The sequence below is a fragment of the Phasianus colchicus genome, chromosome 15 (genome assembly GCF_987193195.1).
Source record: "Phasianus colchicus chromosome 15, bPhaCol1.hap1.1, whole genome shotgun sequence".
In the NCBI taxonomy this organism is placed as follows: domain Eukaryota; kingdom Metazoa; phylum Chordata; class Aves; order Galliformes; family Phasianidae; genus Phasianus; species Phasianus colchicus.
In genome coordinates, this window is record NC_143450.1 from 10,746,962 (window position 1) to 10,770,000 (window position 23,039).

The 23,039-nt window shown below is 60.4% G+C and overlaps 3 protein-coding genes across 7 annotated transcripts in view; 1 reads left to right on the forward strand and 2 right to left on the reverse strand.

Moving 5' to 3' along the window:
* Positions 1-4,721: 4,721 nt before the first annotated feature.
* FGFR4 (fibroblast growth factor receptor 4) lies at positions 4,722-9,962 on the reverse strand. Of its 2 annotated transcripts, XM_031598156.2 has the most exons (17): positions 9,662-9,962; positions 8,659-8,928; positions 8,478-8,567; positions 8,223-8,389; positions 8,019-8,142; positions 7,629-7,819; positions 7,411-7,549; positions 7,135-7,328; positions 6,828-6,973; positions 6,607-6,728; positions 6,419-6,529; positions 6,158-6,348; positions 5,907-6,029; positions 5,758-5,828; positions 5,398-5,535; positions 5,223-5,328; positions 4,722-5,153 (listed from the first exon to the last, which is right to left on the reverse strand). In XM_031598156.2, the coding sequence occupies exons 1-17, from the start codon at positions 9,741-9,743 to the stop codon at positions 5,007-5,009; spliced, it is 2,412 nt and encodes an 803-aa protein (XP_031454016.2). In that variant the 5' UTR covers positions 9,744-9,962; the 3' UTR covers positions 4,722-5,006. The 2 variants fall into 2 exon arrangements, with proteins under 2 accessions (XP_031454016.2, XP_031454015.2); XM_031598155.2 differs by lacking the exon at positions 8,659-8,928 and having other exon boundaries at positions 9,662-9,958.
* Positions 9,963-13,420: 3,458 nt separating this feature from the next.
* On the reverse strand, positions 13,421-22,395 carry ZNF346 (zinc finger protein 346). Of its 3 annotated transcripts, none has more exons than XR_004167601.2 (7): positions 22,245-22,395; positions 22,036-22,139; positions 21,875-21,967; positions 20,875-21,025; positions 19,760-19,999; positions 17,052-17,200; positions 13,421-15,712 (listed from the first exon to the last, which is right to left on the reverse strand). XR_004167601.2 is itself a non-coding variant. In XM_090151046.1 (7 exons), exons 1-7 carry the CDS (start codon positions 22,303-22,305, stop codon positions 15,607-15,609), a joined length of 798 nt encoding a protein of 265 aa, XP_090007172.1. In that variant the 5' UTR covers positions 22,306-22,395; the 3' UTR covers positions 13,421-15,606. The 3 variants fall into 3 exon arrangements, 2 of the variants coding, with proteins under 2 accessions (XP_090007172.1, XP_031454017.2); XM_090151046.1 differs by having other exon boundaries at positions 17,052-17,145; positions 22,087-22,139; XM_031598157.2 differs by having other exon boundaries at positions 17,052-17,145.
* An 89-nt stretch (positions 22,396-22,484) lies between these two features.
* UIMC1 (ubiquitin interaction motif containing 1) overlaps positions 22,485-23,039 on the forward strand; it is a 33,422-nt gene continuing 32,867 nt past the window's right edge. For both annotated transcript variants that reach the window (XM_031598159.2, XM_031598160.2), the window contains exon 1: positions 22,485-22,852. The gene's annotated coding sequence lies outside the window, so the exon portion shown is untranslated. The remainder of the gene's footprint in view (positions 22,853-23,039) is intronic.

Genomic DNA, 23,039 nt, shown 5'->3' on the forward strand with positions numbered 1-23,039 from the left:
CCCCCCTCCCCCACACACACCCCGCGGCGGGCGCCCCCCCTTTCCCCCCCCACCCCACCAACACCGCCACCACCGAGCCGGGCCGCTCAGTGCTGCCCCCCCCCGGCGCGGCCCGGCCCGGCCCTGCTCCCACCTGCGGCGCGGCCCGGCCCGGCCCGACCCGCGCACATGGCGGCCCGCGGGCCCCGCACCCTCGGCGGCAGCCCCGGCCCCGCGGGCACGGCTCGTGCCGCGCCTCACCTGCGGGCCCCGCCGCCCCCAGCCGCCGCGCGGGGCCTACGGGCGGGTGTCGGGCCCGCGGGCGCCAACAAAATGGAGGCGTTCGGACCCCGCGGGCACCGAGCCCGGCCCGGCCCCGCGCGCTGCCCCGGCCATTGTCCGCCGCCCGCTCCGCTCCGCTCCGTTCCCCGGTTCCCCGCCGCTCGCCCGCGCACCGCCGGGCACGGCTTCGCCCGCGGGGAAGCGGCGGCCGCGTCCTCGTCGGGCCCCGCCGCGCCGCGCGCCCACCCGCCCCGCCGCCGGCCCCGGGCCGCCCCTCCCCGCACACCGGCGGCGTCCCCCGGGCGGTGGTGGCGGCGGTTCCGTCGCTCCCTCCAGCTGAGGCCGGGGGCTCCGCCACGAGCCGCGCGGGTCCGGGCGCCGCGCCACGGCACTGCACGGCTCGGCTCGGCGCGGCGGGGGGCAGCGGCCGGGGGCAGCGCGGGGCTGTGGCACACACCGGGGCGGTGCTGCCCGGGCCGCGTGCCGCCCGCCGCGGGGCTCGGCGCGGTGCGGCGCTGCCCCCCCCTCCCGCCCCCGCCGCTGCCCTTTGTTTCCCGGCCGGGCAGGAGCTGCGGGGCCGCTCGGCGCTACGCTTCCTTCCCGAGGCCGCGGGGCTCCGCTACGGCCGGGCGTCCCGACCGCCGACGGCGACCGCAGGTGGGCACGGCGGGAGGGCGGCGGGACGCAGCCCGGCCCCGCGTCGGGCGCCGCCCCGCGCCCCGCTGCCCGGCGGCACCGCCCTGCGACCCGACGGGACCACCTCGGCCGGCCCGGAGGTGCCCCGCCGGCGGCCCCGCGTCGACGTGCCACCGCCGTGACACGGCCCGTGTGGGGCGCGGTGCCCCGTAGGAACGCGGCCCCGCGCCCTTGCCACTCGAGGCCCCGGGAGCGCCTTTCCCTCCTTCCTCCCGCAGCCACGTGCCCCGCGCCGCGCCGTCACACTCCCAAAATAAAGGCGGTGGTTTTATTTAGTACCCCCGGGGGCGGGCAGGGCTCCGCGTGGCGGCACGGAGCGGCTCCGCGCCTCGCAGCCCTCCCGGGGCTACGCCGTGCCAGGACGGGCCCCGCACCGGGATGGGCCCCCACCCCGTTCCCCCTTGTTGTGCTCGGGGAGGAGGGGGGGGGGCTGAAGGGGGGGCGCCGCGGGCAGGGCCTGGTGGCCGTGTCGGGGACAGAGCACGTGGACGCCCCCAGCGTGGCCCGAGCCCCTGAGCCCCGTCCCGGTGCCCCACACGGCACCATTCCCGATCCAACCCGCGCTTGCGGAGCTGCCACCGTCCCCGCCGACGCTCTTCCGGCCGCCGCGCTCCCGCTCAGAGCACGGCACAGAGCCATGGCCGCCTTTGTGTGCGCACTGCGGAGTCTCCGCTCGAGCCCTTCCCCGCGGGACTCTGCCCGCTCGCCTTCCCGGCGGCCCTCGGGCTCTACCGCACGCACACAACGCTGCGGGGTGGGCTGAGGGCCGGGGGGAGCGCAGCCCCGGAGCGGAGCACAAAGGGTTCTGGGAATGCGGGCTTGGCGAGCGCGGGCGAAAGGGTTAAAGCTGGCGGGCAGGGGGAGGGCTGGCCGGGCCGGGAGGAAGGAAGCAGAGGAGGAGAGGAGCGGGGAGCATCCTGCCCGCAGGGCCGGCAGGGGCCCCTTCCCCGGGGAGCGCGCGGCTCGCCAGGCCCCGGGCCGTGGGGATGGGCTCCGCTTTGTGCTGGTGGCACCGCGGCCGCGCCATCAGCTGCGGAGTCCCGCGGGGGTCCCCTCGCTGGGCACGGTGCCACCTTCTGCCCTACCCACAGCCCCCGAACGTCGGTCCCAGGACATGCGGGGGCACGGGGAGGGGGGGAGCCAGGGCCCCGGAGCCGGTCACTGGGTGCCAGCACGGCGTGGGGGGACGGGACCGCTGCAGAGGGCAGCGCCGAGCGGCGCGGGGCTGCGGCACGGTGCTGGAGGAACGGGCTCGGCGTTCCGCTCGCTGCCCGCGGAGCTGGCAGCCCCGTGCCCAGGGCCAGCGGTGGCTGCGATGCCCCACGCCGGCTTCGTTCCGTTTTTCCCCGCAGATTTGTCCCGGGAGCCGGGCAGGAGCGGGGCAGCGCTCGACCGTTCCGCTGCCGCTCTGCACGGAGCTGCCGCCGCCGGCCGGGAGATGGGGCTCGCGGCCCGCCCTGCCCGCACAGCCCCGCAGCGCTGCGGTCCGGGGCTGCCCGCGGCGTGCGGGTGTGCGCGGTGTGCGCCGTGCGGGGGGAGCGCGTTTCTGTGCAGGGGGGCCTCGCGTGCTCCAATGGTGTGAGTACACCGGGATCTGGGCGCGGTACTGCAAGCGTGCATGCGTGTACGTCCACGGGAGGGTGCAAGCGTTGGGCTTTTTGTACGGCGTAGCAGTGCGGCCGTGGGGGTTGCAGGCAGATGTCCGGGAATGCGGATGTCTTGCTTTCCTCAGCCCTGCGCCCGGGAAGCAGCGTGGGATATCATCACGCATGGAACTCCGTGGTGCTTTTTCCCTGCCCTCCCTTCGTTGCCTGGGGCCGGCAGTGCTCACGGAGCGGTGTGAGCAGAGGGCAGGAGTCCGGCGCCTCGCAGCCCCCAGCCGCACCCAGCAACCAACCGGCCGCGGGGCAGAGGTGTTCTACATCCCACAAAAGTCAGATGCTGCCGGGAGATAAGAACCCAGCGCCTTTGTTTTGTGGAGAAAAGCCAAGAGCACCCTCCCTCCCGATAACAGAGGATCGTTAAGCGGAGGCATCTCCGGCAATGGGCTGGCATCAGGAAGCGGCTCGGTGCCCCCAGCACTCAGCATCACCCCCGGACTCAGGGCTCTCTGTAGGCGGCGGAGCAGGAAAGGTCCCACGTCCCGCGTGAATCAACCTCGGCCCCGCAGCGCGGCACATCCCGGGGCCCGGTGCCAGGGCCCGGAGCTGGGGGAGGGCGTGTGGGAACGGTGCCTCAGGAAACCAGCGGGATTTACTGGGCTACACGCTAAATCCCCCTCACAAAAGGGGCCTGTTCGTGGGGACAGGATGCCGGTGGCTCAGCCACACTTGTTTGGCCAGCAGAGCCTGGCGGATTAAGGACAATTGGTTCAGCCCTGACAGAAAACACCAGGAATGTTCAACAATAAAACCATCCTCCAGTTGGTGTGAGGCTGCAGGACGCCCCGGCGGCCTCCCCTGCCCCATGTCCCATACCCCAGTCCAGCCCCGTGCTTCCCAGCCCCAGGATGGAGGGGATGCTCGGGTGTGCAGGGCAGCAGCAGATCCAGAGCAGTGGATGGGGTACAGAGCTGGGCGCTGCTGGGACCCCAGGAGTGGTGCTGGGGGCACCCATGTGCTGGGTTGCAAGGATGAGACCCCAGCCTGTGAGCTCACAGATCAGGGGACATGACACAGTCCCATCCCCAGGCACAGCCCAGGGATGGCTCTCCTGTGGCTCAGGGGGCCAGGACTGGACAGCCCCCGCCTCTGCCTGGGCAGTTTGCCCTCCGGCATGTGAATGCCCCATTCAGGGCTGTGCTAAATGCATTGGTTCTGGCACATTAGTGGACAGCTGGGATCCTTCCTCGGGGCAGGGAGGCTGTAGAACCCGGGCAGGTTTCACACCTGCTGGTGGTCTGGGAGCCCTGGGGGGAGGTATGTCCAGGGAAGAAGGGGAGCAGGGCCCCGTGGCCAGAAGCTGGGAGAGGGGAAGCAGGGCTGGGCTCCCCCTGAAGTGGGGAGGGGGCCATAGGACAGCTCCAAAAATACTCCAAAAGTGGCTGCACCCCCCTGCCAGCACAGCACAAGTGTATAGGTGAGACCAAGGGGCCTCACTGCACCTGCCCTGTGGTTGGGGCACACTGCTCCCCTGAGCCAGCTCCCATATGTGCTGGGGGCTGCTCCCCTCCACGGGAGCTGCCCCTGCAGCTGGAAAAGGAAACAAGATCCCAGGGCTAACGGCCCGGCAAAACCCAGCCCTCGCTGGAGCGGAGGAGCCGAGGTGAAACCCTAGATCCAGGGAAACAGCTGCAGCCCCCGCCTGCCCACGTTCCCTGCAGAGCTGAGCTGGGTGCAGCAGGGCAAGGTGGGCACCAGGAGCAAGGCCTGCAGTTCCCAAACCCCGCTCCCAGGGGCACCGGGGTTAGGAGAAGGCAGTGCAGAGCCCATAACTCACTTTTATCGGGTGTCCCAGGGCAGGTCTAGGTGGGGAGGGGGGACCCCACTGTGCGGGGCCCGGGGCTCTTTCCCAGCCTGGGAGCCAGCAGCAGTTGGTGGATCGGTTTCAGGGCGATGCTGGTAGCGGAGTTCACGGTGGCTTAGCACAACAGCAGCTAATGGGGAACAGATGCAACAGTGCTTTGTGCTGGAGTGGGGCTGGAGGCACAGGACCCCACTTCCTGCACCTGTGGCACTGCCCCCCCAGCAGCACTGCCTTCCTCCCTCACCCCTGGGAGCAGCCCAGAAACTGCACCAAGATCTATTTAAAAAAAAAAATAGTAATAATTTATCAGCTCGATATTTCATGTACATAAATATTCATCTCTATGGCTATGTACAGAGGCAGGCAGCGGGGCTCCGCCCAGGAGCCACTTCCACTGAAGCATTGGACAACAGCTGACTCTCCAGGCGATGCCAGGGGGCCCCAGGGTGATGCCCACCCCTGTGAGGCTGCAGACTCGAAGCAGAACCGTTGAGGAGGAGCTCAGTCCCCAACAAGTGGAGGCCCAGAGAAGTGGGGAACAGCCCTGTGTGGATACCTGCTGGCATCGCCTGGCCCTGCTGCCCCTAAGTCCTGCCACTGGGGCAGGCAAAGAGGCAGGGAGCGAGCGGCAATGGGTCGTGGGTGAAGACAGAGTCGTCAGAGGAGCAGGTGCTCGTGGTGTCCTCACAGGAGGGCGAGTACTGCTCGAAGGGCATGGAGAGGTCCAGGTACTGAAGAGGACACAGCACTGTCACTGCCTGCCCTGTGCCCCTGCAGGGACCGTCCCCTCCTCCCCTCACCTCCTCCGAGATGGCCGCCAGGATCTTGTCCAGCCCCTCCACCAGCTGCTTGAAGGTGGGCCGCTGCGAGGGGACCGCATGCCAGCACTCCCGCATCAGCATGTACCTGGGATGAGGGCACGTTATGGGGGTGCTGCCGCCCCCCACTCACCCACCCCCCAGCACCAGTACTCACAGCTCGTGGGTGCAGTTGGATGGGCAGTCCATACGGTGCCCCTCCTTCAGCAGCTTGAAGAGCTCCTCCACGGGGATGCCAGGGTACGGGGAGCCACCCAGAGTGAAGATCTCCCACATCAGGATCCCAAAAGACCACCTGTGATGCACGTGGCACAGGACTTTGTGACTGTCCCAGCCCCTCCCACAGCAGGCAGAGCCCTGTTTCCTCCACCCTGTTGTGCCCTGGGAGCAGGGATGAGAGCTCTGGCCAGTGCCAGAGCAGAGCTTCACCCCATGGAGCACCCCTGCCCTGTAGCTGAGTGCCCTACAATGCTACCTCACCCTGAACACATGGCAGCCCTTGGGACCCAGTACTCACACGTCACTCTGGTGGGTGTAGACACGGTCGAACAGTGCCTCAGGTGCCATCCACTTGACAGGCAAGCGGCCCTACAGGAACAAACCTCAGCTCAGCCAGGCTTACGGATTTCCATACATACCCCGCCCTGCACCTAGCCCCACACTCACATTGCTGGTTTTCTTGTAGTAATCAATGTCATGGACATCCCTGGCCAAGCCAAAATCAGCAATTTTCATCACATTTTCTGCTGTGACCAGGACATTGCGCGCAGCCAGGTCGCGGTGGATGCACTGCCAGGGGGAACACATCACTCAGGTGTAAGATGGCAGCTCCCACCCCAGGCCCCCTGGGGCCACTACCCCCAGGAGATGCCCAGGCTTCATGCCCTGCATTGTGGCACCCGCACCGCCATCCCTACCCGCCTGGACTCCAGGTACTCCATGCCGCGGGCCACCTGGTAGACGCAGGACACCAAGTCCTTGAAGCAGAGCTGCTCCTCATGCAGCTCCGTGATGTCAAAGGTGTAATCAGGCATGGGGGGCCGCCGGGCCCGCAGGTACTCGCGCAGGTTGCCCTTGGCAGCAAACTCCACTATCACATAGAGGGGCCCTGGGGAGGGCACACAACACTCAGCCTTACCCCATCCACCCCAGCAGCCCCCTGCCCCTGAGCCCCTCACCATCCTGCGTGCACACTCCCAGCAGGTTGATGATGTTCTTGTGCTTGTCCATCAGCTTCATCATCTCCATCTCGGAGATGAGGTCAGCCAGGTCCTTGTCGGTGGCATTGTCTGGAGACAGAGGGCTGTGTCACTGCGTGCTGGGGTGAAACCAGTGCAGCAGCTGTGCCCAGACACCACAAAATTACCTTTGAGCATTTTGACAGCCACGGTGATGGCTCGGTCCGGCCACTGCCTGTCGATGCCGTATGCCTCCGCCCGCACCACCTGCCCAAAGCAGCCCTCGCCCAGGGGCTTCCCCAGCACCAGCCTGCCAGGGGAGGCAGAGCCATGAGCACACCGAGGGGCTGACCCAATCTGAGCCCATGGGCAATGGCACTGCTGGCCCCAGCCCCCCCCGGCTTCTCACTTTTCTCGGGGAAATTCCCACTTGGAATCGAGGGGCAGGTCCAGCTCGACGACACCCGCCAGCATGGGGGCACAGCTGGAGGAGAGGCGGGTGACTCGCATCAGCGACGTGCTGGACTTCCCTGATGAGCTGGAGTCCAGGGAGAACTGCAGGGACAACACAGCAGCCTTCAGACACCCGGGACTTATGCTGAGACCCGGTGCTGTTGGGAGCAACCAGGTGAGGGCAGTCCCACAGACAAGGTGACAGAGACAGGTGGCAGCAGCAGGGCCAGTTGTCACCAAGGTGCCCCCAGCTCAGCCCTCACCTGTCGGATGAGTGGGAATTTGGAGAGCTTGTGCACTGCCATGGGCTCCAGGGGCTGCTTGCTCGACAGTGTCTGCATGCGGCACAGCACCACAATGATGAGGGCCATGGCCACAGCCAGCGAGCCTGACGTGTAGATGATGATATCAGTGTACTTGGCCTCGGGGGCCTCAGCTTCGTGCACCAGCTCTTCTTCTAGAGGGAGAGCACATGTCAGTCTACACCACGGTCCCTGTGCTGCTTCCAACCCTAACCCTAGCCCTAATTCCAGCCCTACCCGGGAGCACAGTGAGCCACGCCGACTGGTAGGAGAGGCCGATGGAGTTCCCTGCCAGGCAGGTGTACTCTCCTGCATCCTCCATGGTGACATTGCGCAGGTACAGCACCTCCACCTCGGAGCTGTTGATATCTGCCGTCTGTGGGCAGAGCAAGGGACCGTGAGCATCCCCGTGTATGGACAAGCTCTGTGTGCCCCTGTCACCCCCCAGATGCTACCTTGAGCACTTGCACGTAGGGCACCCCATCAGGGCCGTAGTTGCTGCCGTTCACCTCAATGTGCTTCAGCCACTGGATATGGGGCTGGGCATCGCTGTACACCTTGCAGAAGAACTCCACGTCGCTGCCCACCAGGGCAGTGGTGTTGGCAGGCAGCCCCGCCTGCAGGATGGGCCGGTGCGGAGACCTCTCTGCACACAGAGCATAAAGGCAGCGTCACCACAGTACCCAGAGGTGTCCCAGCCCCACCTCCCTCAGGTGCTGGGACGAGGGCTGGTCAAGTAGAGCAGAGGAGGACAGGCTCCTCCGCCTTCCTTCCCTGCAGCCCATCCCCTCTCCTCCCCAGCACAGTGGCAGGGACCCCTCCTGGCACCACCTGCAGACCCTCACCCAGCACGTCCAGCAGGTAGCTGTAGCGGATGCTGCCGAAGCTGTTCTCCACCAGACAGGTATAGTTGCCACGGTCGGAGGGCACCACACTCTCCATCACCAGGCTCCAGTGCTGGTGCCGGAGCTGCGATGGGGAGTAACAGGTTCAGGAGGTTGCAGCTGAGCCAGACACCAGGAGGGGATGATGACGTGGGGGGCCCTTACCCGTATGCCCCCGATGCGGTGCTCCCCCCGGAACTCACGCCCGTTCTTGAACCAGCGGATGCTGGGACTGGGGCTGCCCGAGGCTGGGCAGCGGAACTTGACCGTGTTCCCCGCAGGGACAGCATACAGCTTCTTGTCCATGCGGTGTGGGTGAGTCCAGTATGGTGCTGGGGAGAAATAGTGGACATGGTGGGATGTGGCTCACGGCCCTGGTTGGGGGGCTGCCCCCAGTTGCTTCCCCCATGGCAGCATTACCTCTGTGCACATAGACGGGCTCCTCGCTGCGATCTCCGTGGGGACCATCCCCATCGCTGTCTTCATCATCATCACCCGATGCCAGCGAGTCTGCAAGGGAAAGTGTGTCACAAGGGATGCCCCTGTCTGCAGGATGGGGAAATCGGGCTGCGCTCCTCTCAGCACTGCTCTGGGCCCTCACCCCCTACAGAGATGGTGAGGTTGCGCAGGACTTCCCCGGAGCCCCGCGCCCGACACACGTAGAGCCCCGAGTCCTCGTAGGCAACCTCGGTGATCTCCAATACGCTCTGCTGGAGGCGGACGCGGGGCCCCGGGAGCAGTGGCCGCGACTCCTTGTACCAGACCACGCTGGACCCGCTCTGGTTAGCATCGCAGTACAGCTTCAGTGCATTGCCCGGGTCCAACAGGAGGTGTTCCTCCTCCGACTCCAGCAGCGGGCTCTCAAACAGCTCTGCACTCCGGGAGAGATGCTCTGAGCACTGCGCACAGCGCGCCCCGACAGCAGGGTCCCACCATGCTTCTTCCCGGTGTGCACAGCACACACACAACGGCACAGTGCCTGGCCGCCCCGTCCGGCCAAAGACGCGTGCAAGGGCTGGACTCTGCCCCCGGGCACTGGAACAAGGCTTCCCCCGCGGCCGCCTGGCACTGCCGTATTCCCGACCAAGGCCACCCATGCCACAGCCCTTCCAGAGGGGTCTGTGGAACAGGGTGTCCGCGCCCATCCTGCCGCACTAGGATAGGAAAGGACTGGAAGCGCTCGGCATCAACCCCCCCCCTCCTCCCCCATGCACAACCCCCCCTCCCCACGGGCCTGGCCCACGCTGGAAAAGCAGCTCCAAAGCAAATATTCTGTTCCGTTCCAACCCAGAGCCGCTCAGAGTAAAACCACCGCCGGGACAAACCAAAGCAGCGGCGGTTCAGCGACCGTACGGCTGCGCCGGGACCTGCAGCTCCTGCTCCGTCCCCGTGCCCCACGCCCTGCCGCCGCGCCCCGAGCCCCGCAGCTGTCAGCACCGCGTGCGCACCACCGCACCGCCACGGCTCAACCGCACCGCATCGGCACTGCCCGCCGCACCGTGCCCAGCCCGCTGCCGGGCTGCCGACGCGCGAAGGCTGCGAGAAGCGGGGACGGGAAAAACCAGCAACGGAGCCGCCCTCAGCCACCTCCGTCCCACCCGTACCTGGCTCCACATCCCCGCGGTGGGAAGAGGCCGGGCCGGCCGCCAGAAGCAGTCCCGCCAGGACGAGCCAGAGCGGCAGCATCTTCCGGGCCTCCCGCGGGAAGCTGCACCGCGGCGAGGAGCTGAGCTGCCCCGCGGCCGTCGGGCAGAGCCGACTGCGCGGAGCCCCGACGGCGCGGCTCCTCCAGCCCCGCACCGGCCGCGGCGGGGAGGGCCCGGGCAAAGTCCTGCGGGGCCGGGCGGGCTCCGCTCAGCGCCGCGGCCCCATGGCGGCCCCGACTCTCACCCCACCGCGCTGTGCCGAGGGCGCGGGCACTTTGTAGGGCGGCGCTCGGGTTACGCGGCGCCGCGGGCGGCCTCGCCGGGGGCGGCCCCGGCCCCGCCCGCTGCCCACCCCCCGTCCCCCGCCCCCGGGCCCCGGCCGTGCCGCGGCGCCGCCCACAGCCCGCAGCCCCCGCCGCGCGTTGCCGGGCGCCGTTCCCGTGGCGGGGCGCGCGGGCTAATTGCCGCCGCTGCAATTAGCGCGGCGTTATCGCTGCCGGGGCCATCAAGTGGCCGTGACCCCCATTAGGAGCCCATAAGGCCGCGTCGTAAAACACCGCGGGGCTGCGAGGCGGGGCCGGCCCGGCCCTAATCCGCGCCATAAACACCTCTCCCCGGGGGGACCCCCGGCACCGGGAGCAGTCCCGGCCGCTTCTCGTTTCTCCGGTCCGTGCGGGAACGGAGCCGGGAGCTGAGCCCCGGAGCTCCTCCCGGAGCCGCTTTGCGACGGAGCTGCGGTGCTGCGCCGTTCGGGGCTGTCGCTGTCACCCCCATCCCGCAGCGTCGTGACTTCGGGGCGCAGCAGTGCCACGTCCCAGCACGGCAGCTCTTCTCCTGCGCTCCCGCTCCCCTCCTGGAGCCCCCACGGCCGCAGCCCCCAGCAGCTGTTCTGCACAGTGCATTCCTGCCGACGCGTGAAGCGGACGAGAACATCAATTTCACGGAGCAGCAGTCGCCTCCGCAGAGCTTTGCAAAGTGCCGGAAGCGCAGAAAAATGTTGGGTTCGGCTCGATTTGAATCAAACCAAACCAAAAGCGAGGGGCACAGAGATGCCCAGCGAGGCAGAGGCAGCAGCCGGGCCCCGGGTGGTGGGAACAGCAGATCCCCTGTGGCTGTCTGGGGAGGGATGCACGAAGCCCTGCAAGAGTGCTGGGAGCCTGGGATGGGCATCGAGACCCCCCATATTCCTGCCTGGTTCCTGCAGTGGGGATGGAGCCAGGTGGGCACATGGCTCGTCCCGTGCCACGATGGGACAGTGGGGTGCAGGCTGCAGGGAGCTGCTCCCCTCCCAGCTGAGGGGCTGGGGGGCTTGGGCTGCCTTGCTTGATTTATAGCAGCAACTGAAGGCAAACAAAAAGCCCTTCATGGCAGCACAGCCCACCGCCTGCTGCCCGCCTCCGGCAGCACCGCCATAGTACCGTCACGCCAGCAGCTCAACAAGGGGTGATTGTGCCAGTGCCGGATCCCTGTGCCACAGCACGGCCCTGCCCTGGAACCTTGCTTTGCCACGGCACCACGAGGAGCACGCATTCCCATGGCCACTGAGCTGCCCAGGGTGGGGGTGCTCAGAAGTGGGCATGAGGTGGATGGGGCAGCGGGAGCTGCTCTGCCCAAGGAGGGGTGATCCCCAATGTTTGCCTGTGCCCAGCCAGACCCACAGCCCCGCTCGTGTGCAGGGCCCCGCAGCAGCAGCACGCACGAGGGGCTGGGCGCAGGGGCTCCATCCTCCCACTCCTGCCCCTTCCCCCAGGCAGTAAATCATCCCCACTCCCGTCATGAAAGGCCCATGTATGCGCTGCCGGCGCAGGGAGCCTGCCTGGTGCCAACAATATTGCTCTTGGAAGGCAGCCGGGGCTGCGGGAACACAGCCGCCCCTTGTGCCTGGCCCCAGCGCTCGCCGCTGGTCCTGCTGCGGTCACACCTGCGGCCAGCGTGCACGGCCAGCAGCTCTTGGGGGGGCTGGAGCCCAGGGGGCTCTTTCCTCCTGGAAGTTTCTCTTGGCATCTCCTGAACGGCTGTTGTTTGGGATGCAGGTCCCTGGCTCTCAGCACCCTGAATGCATGGCGTCAGGATGCTGAGGCCAAGCGAGTGGGGCCACAAGAACCATGTGAGAGTACCCACCAGCTTTCTGCAACCCCACTGCCCTCAGCACTTGGCATCACTGCCCCAGCCAAGCCTGCAGCCTGCTGGTCAGCCGCACCGGTGCCTGCTCCAGCCTTGTGGGTGCATGGCTGCTGGGCATGGAGAAGCTGGCCGTGGGACACAGGTCCCAGCCCTACAGCTCGTCCTGCAGAGTGGGCTCAGGGCAGGAGCTCAGTCCCTGCTGCCTGGGGAGCCGAATGCTGCACTCTTGCTGATCCTTATCTCTCACAGGGAGGGACTGATGGAGCAACCCAGCCGGGTTAAGGTTTAACCAGGCACCACTTGGCAAACACGAACCTGTTGTTCCCTCTGGGAGGTGAAAACACAGGCCTGGCACAGGGGCTGCGGAGTGAGGGATGTGAGCCTCAACCAAGCCCTCATCAGCAGGCACTGTGCTCCTTCCAAGGCAAGCAGGGAGCATCCTGCAGCACAGCATGAGCTGCATCCTACAGCCTCTCTGGAGACAGCCATACCATGCTCAGGAACAGTCTGTATAGGTGCTGCCACCCAGGATGTTGCACACCCCACGTGCTGAGCAAGCCATGCTGCAGGACTCAAAGGCAGGATACCCTGGGAGCAGCAGCATGCTGCAGGGCAGGAGCTGGGCCACCCCTGTGTTCCCAAACCCTAATGGCAAGCAGGCACCCAGCCTTACATCTGCACCCGATTTACTTGCTGGAGACAGGAGGACCACGAGGGAGGGCAGTGGTTAGGGCTGCAGATGGGGCTGCGCTCCTCCCCAGCTGAGCGGGTCCCAGTGCCGTGCCGGGGCTCAGCTGGGCGGGCTCTGCAGAGCCGGCTATGAAAGAGCAGGGGATGGCGGCACCTCCACGGGGATGTGGCCGTGGTGGCTCCACGCCCTGTGCTTTCTGCCAGCACGGAAGGCGCTGGGGCTTGGCCACGGCAGCTGCAGCCCCGGCACAGCCAGGTGCTGCCCGCAGGGGCCCGGGCAGGGGCAGGCAGCAGTGCTGTGGGACAAAAGGGCCACAGTGTGCTCTGCCTTCCCCAGCACACCGCCCCATTGCCAGGCTGCAGCTCCTGTGGCACCGTGCTGCGGGGTGCCCGTGGGTGCTGCAGTGTGGTACCAGGATAGGAGGTGAGGGCCAGCTGGACCTGGCAACAGGACATAGCCTGGGCACTGGGGGGGCACCCATCTAGGCCATGCTGGGAGCACATCCTGCCCCAGTGAGGCGTGGTGCAGACAGAGGAGTGGCTGCACACCATCACTCTGCTCCCCAGCTGCCAGAGAACAGCCAAGTGCCCCGTGGCTGTGACGGATGTTTTCAGCACAAGCAGCACAACAGTCTGCAGAAGTGCCAGCACTGTGTGTGTGCAGACTGTCCTGCCTTCCCGTCGGTGACGTTGGTATGCCCCAGGCCATGCAGACGTGCCAGTGGAGCACAGAGGAAGGCACTTAGTGGCTCTGTCTGGATCTCAGGGTGCCTGGGGATAGCAGATGGGAACACAAGCTTCCCACCCCTCCCAAACAAGTCAGAGATGTCTGTATCCACTTTTTTGCTTTGAAGGATGGCAAAAACCCAGGAAGGGCTAGAGTGAAGAGGCAGCACCCAGAAGTAGTAATAAACACTCTATTTGGAGAGCTTCACCTTAGGGAAACAGCAGATACATAAACATCATGTACAGAGGAAGGCAAAATTGTCAGTACACAGAATGGAGTGACACACTGGACTGGGCAGTGCTGGAAATGGATACCTCTTGGTGTCAATGCACAGCACATCTAGCAGGCACCTGCCCTCGTGCAGCGAGACGAGAGCTAAGCAGTGGAGATCGGAGCTGGAGGCCATCCAGTGCCACCAGACACACAATGCTTCCTTTACTTCACTTCAGCAATTTTCTGCTGGTTGATCAGCTTGCTTGGTTTAACAAAACTCCCTCTCAAGCAGGAGGCTAAGGTTAGCCCTCAGCATTAGAGCAAGACTGGAAAACATCAGGAAGGCAAATCCAGCCCAGCAGGAACCTGTCCTAAGGGGAGATGGCAGATCCTGTGCAGGGTGAAGGCAAACAAAGCTCGTGCACAGCCTTGAGCGGGGAGGGAAGGCATTCACTCCAAGTGCAGAGATTAGCAACCAATTCTCTCTCCTTGCTTAACCTGACCAGCACACGCAGGGTTTTGGAAGTGCCCCCCCAGCCTGGCTCTCAGCCCTGCAAAGGCGGCAGCTGCTCAGCCTGGAACGCAGCACCGGGGGCGCAGGGCCCCACAGTGCCCTCCAGCAGCTGCTGCAGCAGTGGGAGGCAGCGGCTCTGCTCGGCACGTCCATCACCTCTGCTCCTGCAGCCACGCAGGTCTCTGTCCTCCTGCCCCGGGGAAGGAAAACAATGGCACTTGCCCCAGGCCGGCCAACTCTCAGCTCCACAGAGGCACTGAGGATGGGACAAAGCCATGGTGCCCAACACAGAGCACTGGCGCGGAGCACAAGGCCAGCCTGACAACAGGGTTCCTGCGGTGGGCCAGCAAAGAATGGCACTGCCCTAGCTCAAGGACAGAACATCTGAAGAACTCATCCTAAATGCACAACAGCCTCAGATGCCCGCCCTTCCTTCTGGGGGCTCCTCTAACAGATCCAGTACATTAACAACACAAAGAGACCATCTATCTTAACTTCCAGGTTTGAAAGACAGAACATCTCTTCTCCATAATGGTACAAATGTGTAAGAACTTTGAGGAGAGGGATTGGGCGAGTAGTGTCTAATGAAGGGCTAAGTCAGGTTTCCAAAGAACTTGTAGGTTTTTAGCCAGCAAACAATTCAACCAAGCTATACTACAGTATTCTGTCATTTCTATACTTATCTCCTCTTTTTTTGTTGTTTTTCCTTTAAAATTCTCCTTCTCTATCAATATTTTGCTGGCAGTAGGGAAAACACTGCACTTATGCAAAGACCCTCACAAAACCTGAGATGGACTCTTCCTGCTCAACTTCCTCTGCTGATTGCATTTGGGTCTCGGAGATTTCCACCACTGCCAAGTTTGGCTGAGATTGCTTTAAGTTATGAGGGGTAAAGACACACACAGTGAATGATCACATACACCTGTTTCCATAGGAAACCAGGCTAAACTGTTTCTTCCTTCCACGTGGAAATCCTCAGAGCAGAGGGCTGAGCTGCCTGGAGAAACAAGAGCTCTAACTCCTCCATCAGCCCTCTGCTCCCACCAGCAGCACTGTACACCACAAATCATGACTACTTGTTAGACACCAAACAACACAACTCCTGAACTGCAGTACTGTGAAAGGCTCTGATGGCAATCAGTGGCTCAAGGAGTTCTGCAAACAAACCTGCCCAGAGGAGTCATGACAAGAGATGCCACGCTGCCATTTCCTATGTTAGGTCTGTAAAAAGCCAGGCAACCCACAAGGTGTCTCATTCACACCTCTAGGCATGGGCTGCTGGCCTCCAGGTGCAGGAATCCACTATTTGCTCTGGTAAGGGAGGAGGTAGATGTTACCAGCCTGTTGCCAGACTCTCCTTATACCAGATACACACTTCCTCTCACACCGCACCCACCTTTACAGGAAGCAATTACACAATGAAAACTACTCTAAGGGAGTGAAGTATTTGCTGTCTACCAAGTCTCTTCCAGCTGGATCCTTTTTCGGACAGATTCAGTCCCTGTTCTGCTCAACGGGTGCATACAGGAGGGTAGGGCTTTGCTTATCCAGAGGGATAATGAAACCATTGTGGGCTGGCAAAGGATGCGTGTTCTTGGGCCACCAACAACTCCAAGAACAGTGCTGCAACTTGCTCTAGAAGTCTTGGCTGAAGTAACTGTAGCCTCCTGGAGCAGTTGTTTCTTCCCGGACATACTGCTGTGGTGGGAATGGTCCTACAACTGGCACTGCTCCTGGCATCCTGGACATTGGAGGGAGAAGGAGGAAAAGAAGGGAAAAAAGGAAACAGTGTCAGAATGGCTCTGAAATCTGTCAGCTGCAATCAGTGCTCAGAAAACACGGCTGCCAGCAGAGTAGCAGCCTACTACAGACAAGTCAACAACTTGCCAGAAAAGCTTCCAAGTGGATTCTTACCCTCTGTGTGTATGTGTGTAAACAGACACCTTTAGTATGGCAGAATTAGCTACTGCTTAGCTCAAGGACCATGAAGAGCTTCCACTACAAAGCAAGTATCCTGGCTCCTTTCAGACTGCAGAAGCTGGCCTGGAACATGACTGAACAGCTAAATCCAGAAGCAGCTTTTTGAAAGGGAGTTATTTGGCTGGAAAAGCTGGAACAACATCCATGTCCTTAAAGAGAACGGTTATGCATGCATGTTGGGAATGCCTTCAGTGTTATCTTTCTAGAATGGGATAAAATCAGGCTAGATGTTTGTCATCCACTGATCCTGCTGTGCTTTTCAAGAGTTGGCCTTCACGAAGGGACTGACAAGGCTTATGCCTTCCAATCAAATACTCAAGAGTGTAACGGGGCTGTTTTTCCACAGGTATGCAGTGCAAGATTCCAGTTTTCCTTTTGGTCTTTCTGGGAAATTTGGTCATCGCTTCAGGCAGTATTTCCTAATACCTCTTTCTTCTAACCCACTGAACAGCTTCTAAGCTGTCTCAGCACCCCAGGTCACTTATCAACCCTCCTTATGGTAATGCTTTGAAATCAGAGATCTGAACTCTGCCAGTGTCCAGAATAAGTACATTTAGTGTTAATCATTTCCCTGGCAGAAGATGAACAATACGTGCAGGGGATTATCCTGTTTAACTCACCAGTTTGGAGAGCAAGTTCAGAAATACATTCTAGGTTTCTGGAGCGTGCAGACTAGTGCCAAATTTTAGAACAAGCAGCTCCAAGAGAGACCAGAATGACAAGCAGACCTCCACTACATCACACTTTGCTTTAATTCACATCTTGGTTCTTACAGAAGTGCTGTTTAACAAGAATCAGGATGGATGTGATCAGTGCAGAGGGCCACGCAGACCTGAACCTCTGAGAAATGAAAGCAGTTGAAAGGCACTTCTGCTACAGCAGCATCCTTGAGCTGTCTGCAGAGGGAGCTGCTGAAGAGGCTGAGGGGGTGCAAACCTACACTGGCTAATTGGCTTCAGAACAAACAGCACAAGCCTGCACAAAGCATATTGTTCTGTTTGCAAGGGTCAGCTTGAAATACATGTGCAAAACTGCATTAAAGCTATACTGAAAACAGTTCGAAAAGCAAGGCTAGAAACATAGTTAAACAAGTTACTTACTGATTCTTGTGTTTGAAGCCACTGATGTGAGCTTGGTACTGCTCTATGGAGTTCAGTACTATGTTACATGTGTTGCAGGGGTAGCCCTTCCCAGCTGAAACAGACATCAATGTTAACACACACAGCACAGCTAGCCAACAACTTGGTGCCTAAGGTAGAAACAAGTGAGATAATCAATCACTTGATGTGTTAAATGACTGCTAAACAAAGCAAGTAGCAAATGAATAGCCTGACCAGGCAGGGAGGTCACAAGATCCCATACCCCACCAGATACTGGTCAGACTCTGGTTAGTGGTATGAGGGGAACAACCAGAAAACCTTTCCTGATCAGAACACGGGTTTGTTATCTACAAAAACAAACACACATTTCCTGTAACCAGTTCACAATATCAGATAGGTGAAAACTTAGCAATTAGTACACCAAAGCTGATGTTCTACTGCCTCTGCAACTTTTCTCCAAAATTCCCACTTCTCCTGATCTGTGTCTCCTAACAAAAAATCAAGGGAGATACTAAATTTGTAAATTTGATGTTTCAATTAAGAAAAAAAAAAAAAAGCAGCCAGAGGAGATTATACACAACGTCAAATTCCACAGCGCAGCGCTCTGCTAAGCCTTGCAGAGGTGCCAGTTGGGAATACTAAACTAAACTCTATCCTCAGGCCCTTCAGTTACAGTCAGTGTATTAGTAACTGCAAAAAAAAAAAAAAAAAAAAAAGTGACAATAGTTGCAGGAGGCAGAGCAGTGGTTGTGTGTATCATGACAGATCCTGCTGGAATGAAAGATCTGGGGGTCATAGATAGCAAACAAGCAAGCAAAGCAACAGAGCTGGCCACAGCAGCCCGTAATGGGAAAGTCCTGGCATACATCCCTGCAGCATTATGTGCTCCTCAATTCCGGCTCTCTGGGGAAGGGCTCTGCCTGGGAGCCTCACAAAGTAAACACTTCCTTAAGGGGAAAGGGGACACTCACTCAGGGGGTGCAGAGCAGCATAATCACTGAGTGAGAAGCACAACACGTGGCACAGCAGACGCTTCCCCATCTGGCTGCTGCCCCACAGAGATTTCAGACTCCAGTGGGCACTGTTTAACTCTCAGAATGGCTGGGTTTGGATGTGAAGGGCCAGAGGAGCTGTCACAGCACTCACACCTACCTCCCTTCACAACTGAGGTCGAGATATCACTGCTGAAAATCAGGTAGACAGGTTATTGAGGGAACACTCCAGCACCTCACATGGATGGCTCCTAGAGGAGCTTTAAGCAGAAAGGCATCTTGGCTCTGCTTTGAATGACACATCTTCATCTGCTGAGGGTCAGATCCCAACAGGGAATGTATGTTTAGAGACCAGAGCCTTTACAAAAGTATAAGTCTGATCTCAAGCCCGGTTTTGTAGGAGAGAACGAGAAGTTTGGGCTGGGAAGAACTATGCTGGCATGCCAGCTTGGCATAGCTGTCAACACATAGAGACAGCCAAAGGGAGCAGGAAAATACATCCCTGAGTGCAGCCTGTCCCCCCCAGAACAGCTCCACACTATGCCACAGCTCTGTAACCTCAACTGGAACAGCTCAAGCAACACAGAGATGTGGATGGAGATACTCCAGTTCTGTAAGCTCTCCACAGAACACATCAATCACATGGCAACAGCACTGCCCACTTACCCAGCCTGGGTTGGGGCTCCACAGCCTGAGTCACAACAAAATGGAACCATTGATCAGGCCCCACTAATTAGGTAAAGAGCAGATGGGCAACACAAGATATGAAGCACCTTTTCCATCTCCCACATGACTACACAATGTGGGAGAGAATATTACTGGGATAATTGAGTTTCATTTCTCATAAGTGCTACCAGTAGCTAAAGGTGGCCTGCAAAGAATTAGAATAATTAATCTTCTGCTTATGGGCATTTTTATGACAGAGAAAGAAGCTGTTGAAGAAGATTTTAAGATGATTTGTCTGCTTATTATATACTTCAAGCATCCAACAGGGTACTACACACTTCCTGGTCCAACAGAAGGATGCTAGAAAGAACAAGGGAGTTCACTGTGAGCTCCTAATGCTTTCACTGGACTCCAAGGGCTTTCATCATATAGAAGCACTCATAAGGAACAGATCATAAACCAAAAGAGTGTTAACTGTCTGCCTAAAGTTCCTCCTTAATAGCTCAATTTTTTCCACATTCCTGCTTGCTCCAGAGAGAGTTGCATTAGTTCATCAGATGAAGTGCCCACACAGAGGCAGAAAGCATTCAGGGAGAAATCTCTCTGGCTTTCATGCGCTTTGAAGCAGCAGGTGCAGTTAAACCTATTTCTTCCATCTTTGCCTAGTTCCTTAGACATTTTTTAAGCATCAAATGCCACTTTTATCTTTCCATTTTGGATGCAATCCACCTAGCTGGAAACAGCACTGGCCAAAATCCCTGGATTATCCGCACAGAGAATAAAAAGGACACGTACTTGATGAGACAACATTGCAAAACACAACTCAAAGTTCCTCACCAGCAGCTACAGTCTAAAAAACCTCTCCTGCTGCCAAGGAATTATAGTACCAACCAGATCAGTCTTATGGGGCATCATCAAGATCCTCACCACGAGCAGTCCTCCCCTGCTCCCTCCATACAGAATCCCTTGTTCAGAGTCCTGTCAGACATACACTGCTACTCTCCCACCCTGCTCTCCAGCTCCTTACCAGCCTGCCTGCTGAAAACTCACCCAGGAAAGACGATGCCGGTGCGTCAGGAGTTCGGCCATAGCGTGCCATCAGCTTGTGTTTGGTTTCTTGCTTTCTGTGCTTCTTGCCCACATAATGTTGTTTTGCCATAAGGGGGTTGTTGAAAGTGGCATGGCAGAGGCTACAGAACTTGTCTGGGTCTGTAATGTCCTTGTTCTCTTCATTAGAAGATACAGTAGAAGTGGGGAGGGTAGCAGGATGTTTCTGTGCAGGCACCACTTCTGTAGGATGAATCCAAACTCTTGGTCAGTTAGATAGAAAAAAAAAAAGGTAGTTTTATTTCCCCAAAACATGCATTAAACAAACAAACAAATAAAAATAATAATAATAAAAAAACAAAACAACCAAAACCAAACCATAAAACAGCCCCAAAAGGAACCTGGTCAGAGGACATAAGACCTCCAGATAAACCCGTGTTGCCCCAACCTCCTCTTTTATTGCTCCAGAACTGGAAGGTACATGGTAAAACAACTCCCAACAGGGGCACAAACACAAAGAGAGGAGCTAACACCTGCAGGCTCCTCTCACAGGGAAGTGGCAGACACCAGACCGGGTATCCAGCCTCCCTTCCTGAAGGCTTCTCACAGTCAGGGCCTGCCTTGAGAATGTGCCATGGCAGACAGCAGGGGCAAAGCACGAGGTCAGGACGAGCACACATTCACACTTCCCAGCGTCACTCTCCCAGCCTCCAGCTGTTTGCAGCTCAGAAGTCCCTGAACCACAGAAGCTACAGCCCTGTAGCTGAGCAGGCCTGACAAATTCATCTCATGGGCATTTCACCAGTCGCTTTTTGTCCCTGTAAGCTTTAAGCAAGCATCACATCCTGTGACAGATACTTCTACAGCTGCATGAACAACAACGGGCTCTGTCCCATTCCTTGCATGCAGGAACATTTAGCCAAGCCATTCTACCAAGCACGTTGCTGATAAAGGCTGTGATCTGGAGGCACACTGCTGGCTTTTCCTGTTTCACAGGCAAGACCACACACACACAAAAAGGATGACATGTCCAATGGCACCTCTTAATAGAAAACCACTACATGCAGCATTTTCCTAGTTTGAGCTTCACAACACAAAGGCACTGCAGACAGACTTACCTTCCACTTTAGGGGACTGTTGCTTCACATTCTTGGCATGAGTCTTCCCCAGGTAGTGAGACGTGGCCACAGCAGGAGAAGAAAAGGTCATGTTACAGATGGGACAACACTTGTTCCTGTCCTCTCCGTTGGTGCCTTCCTGCTTGCTCTCCTGTGCGCACAGAACCACAGAATGACTGAGGTTGGGAAAGTTTGTTACTAGGAGGAATTCTAAGGCATTCAAGAAACTAAATCATCAGAGACACTGAATGTTAAGTTGAAGTTGTTTGACTGAATGGGACTTCCATGGCACAGCATCATCCTCTCCTTCACCGGACAGTGTTCCTGCTTCAGATTCTCTTTTTCTCAGTCTCAGTGAAACACTGCAGGTAGAGGAGCTGTCAGAGCCTGCATGGGCCCAGCACACGGCTAACTGCATGGCAGCGAGAGCCGAGCTGCCCCCTGCTCCCTAAGGTGTGAGCTAAGGAGCACAAACGCTGCTATCAGCTGGGCCATCAGCACTGCCAGCTGGGCAGGCAGCAGCAGTCACTGTTAGGCCTCGCACTGCACGGAGGCAACCTCCTTCATCCTCCCCTCCATCCATACAACAAACCTATGAGGGTTAGGGACTAAAGCTGAAGCAATCACAGAAGTAGAATGTTTCCCAAACGAGCCATGGAGCAGACAGCTGGCAGGCGTTCCCCTTACTGACCAAGAAGCTGAAATAAAACTTCAAAAGTGCACAACAAAGTCCAGCAAACCGCGCACCCTGCACCATACTGCCAGCAAAACGAAACGTTACACAGTGATGTTCCTGGCAACCTGCTGCTCCCCCGCTCCTCTCGGAGGGCCTTTCAGTAAGAGGCAACGTGCAGCTCTTTAGGAGGGAAAGGCGACAGGAGCCGTACTCACCGACACGGCTTAACCACAGATCCCTCTCTAAGAGCACAAGGAACGGCAGGGCCGCCCGGCAGCGCTCAGCTCGGAGCCCACGACCCCCCAGGCCCGGCCCTCGTCTCACCTTGGCGTCCAGCTTCATCTTCTTCCCGGGCGCCAGCTCCTCCTCGCCGTGGATGGAGAGGTACCTCCGCACCTTGTTGGCGTGCTTCTTGCTCTGCGGGCAGTCACAGCGTTACCCGGCCCTGCCCGGCCGCCCGCAGCCCCGCCCGGCGCGGCGCTCACCTGGTAGTGCGCCAGGCGCTGCGACTCGGAGATGAGCAGCGCGCTGCACACCTTGCACTGCGCCTCGGTGAAGATGTGCCCGTTCTCCCGGATCAGCCGCTCCACTGCCAACACACACCGCGCTCAGCCCGAACCGCTCCAACTCTGCCCGGCCGCCCTCCCTCCCCGGGGCCGCCCACCGGGCCGCTCCCCCGCCCCGGGCCGCTCACCTGCCTCCTTGCCCACCGGCAGCGCCGTGGCGTCCCCGTTGCTACCCGCCCCGTCCGCCATCTTGGCCGCCCCCGTCGCTCTCGCGAGAGCCGCGGTCGCCTGGCGACGGCGGGCGGGGCCGGACGGCTTCCCGCGGGAGCGCCGCGCGCGGCACGTGCTGGCGGGGCGAGGCGGCGGCGGCCATGTTGGTTGAGGGCGGCGGGGAGGCGGGCTCTCCTCGTCTCCGGCAGCGCGGCGGCGCCATTTGTCGCCGCGATCGCCGCACGCGGAGAGGCGTGGCGCGAGGCGGACGTCGGACGTTTTTTGATTCAAAGCTAGACGACCGCGATTCAGTTAGGCGACGCCGTTGTATTTTTCCCCCTGCGAGAACTCGACCAGGAGATAAGACAGGGCATCCCGGCCTCCCCCGAGACGCTCCGAGCGGAGGAAGCAGCGCCGTTCCCCCCCGTTCTCCGCGCTGCCTTCGCGTCCCGCCGCCGCCCGCACGCGACATGGCGCCGCCCGCCTCGCCCGGCCCCGCCCCGCCCTCCTGGCTCCCACGTGACGCGACGCCGGCGCCGCCATCTTGAGTGAGGGCAATAAGGCCTCCTCCGTAACTTGAGTGCGGGTAAGAGACCCGCTGAGCGCGGCTCGGGGCGGCATGGGGTGGCGGGAGGCGGCAGTTCCGTGGCCGCGCGGCGGAGCGGGGGCTGCGCGCGGGGTCCCGGCGGGCCCCGGACCGGCTGCGTCCCGCAGGGCCTTGCGCAGCGCTGCGGGCCGCCGCCCTGCCCGGGGGCTCGCCGGGAGCCGGGCCG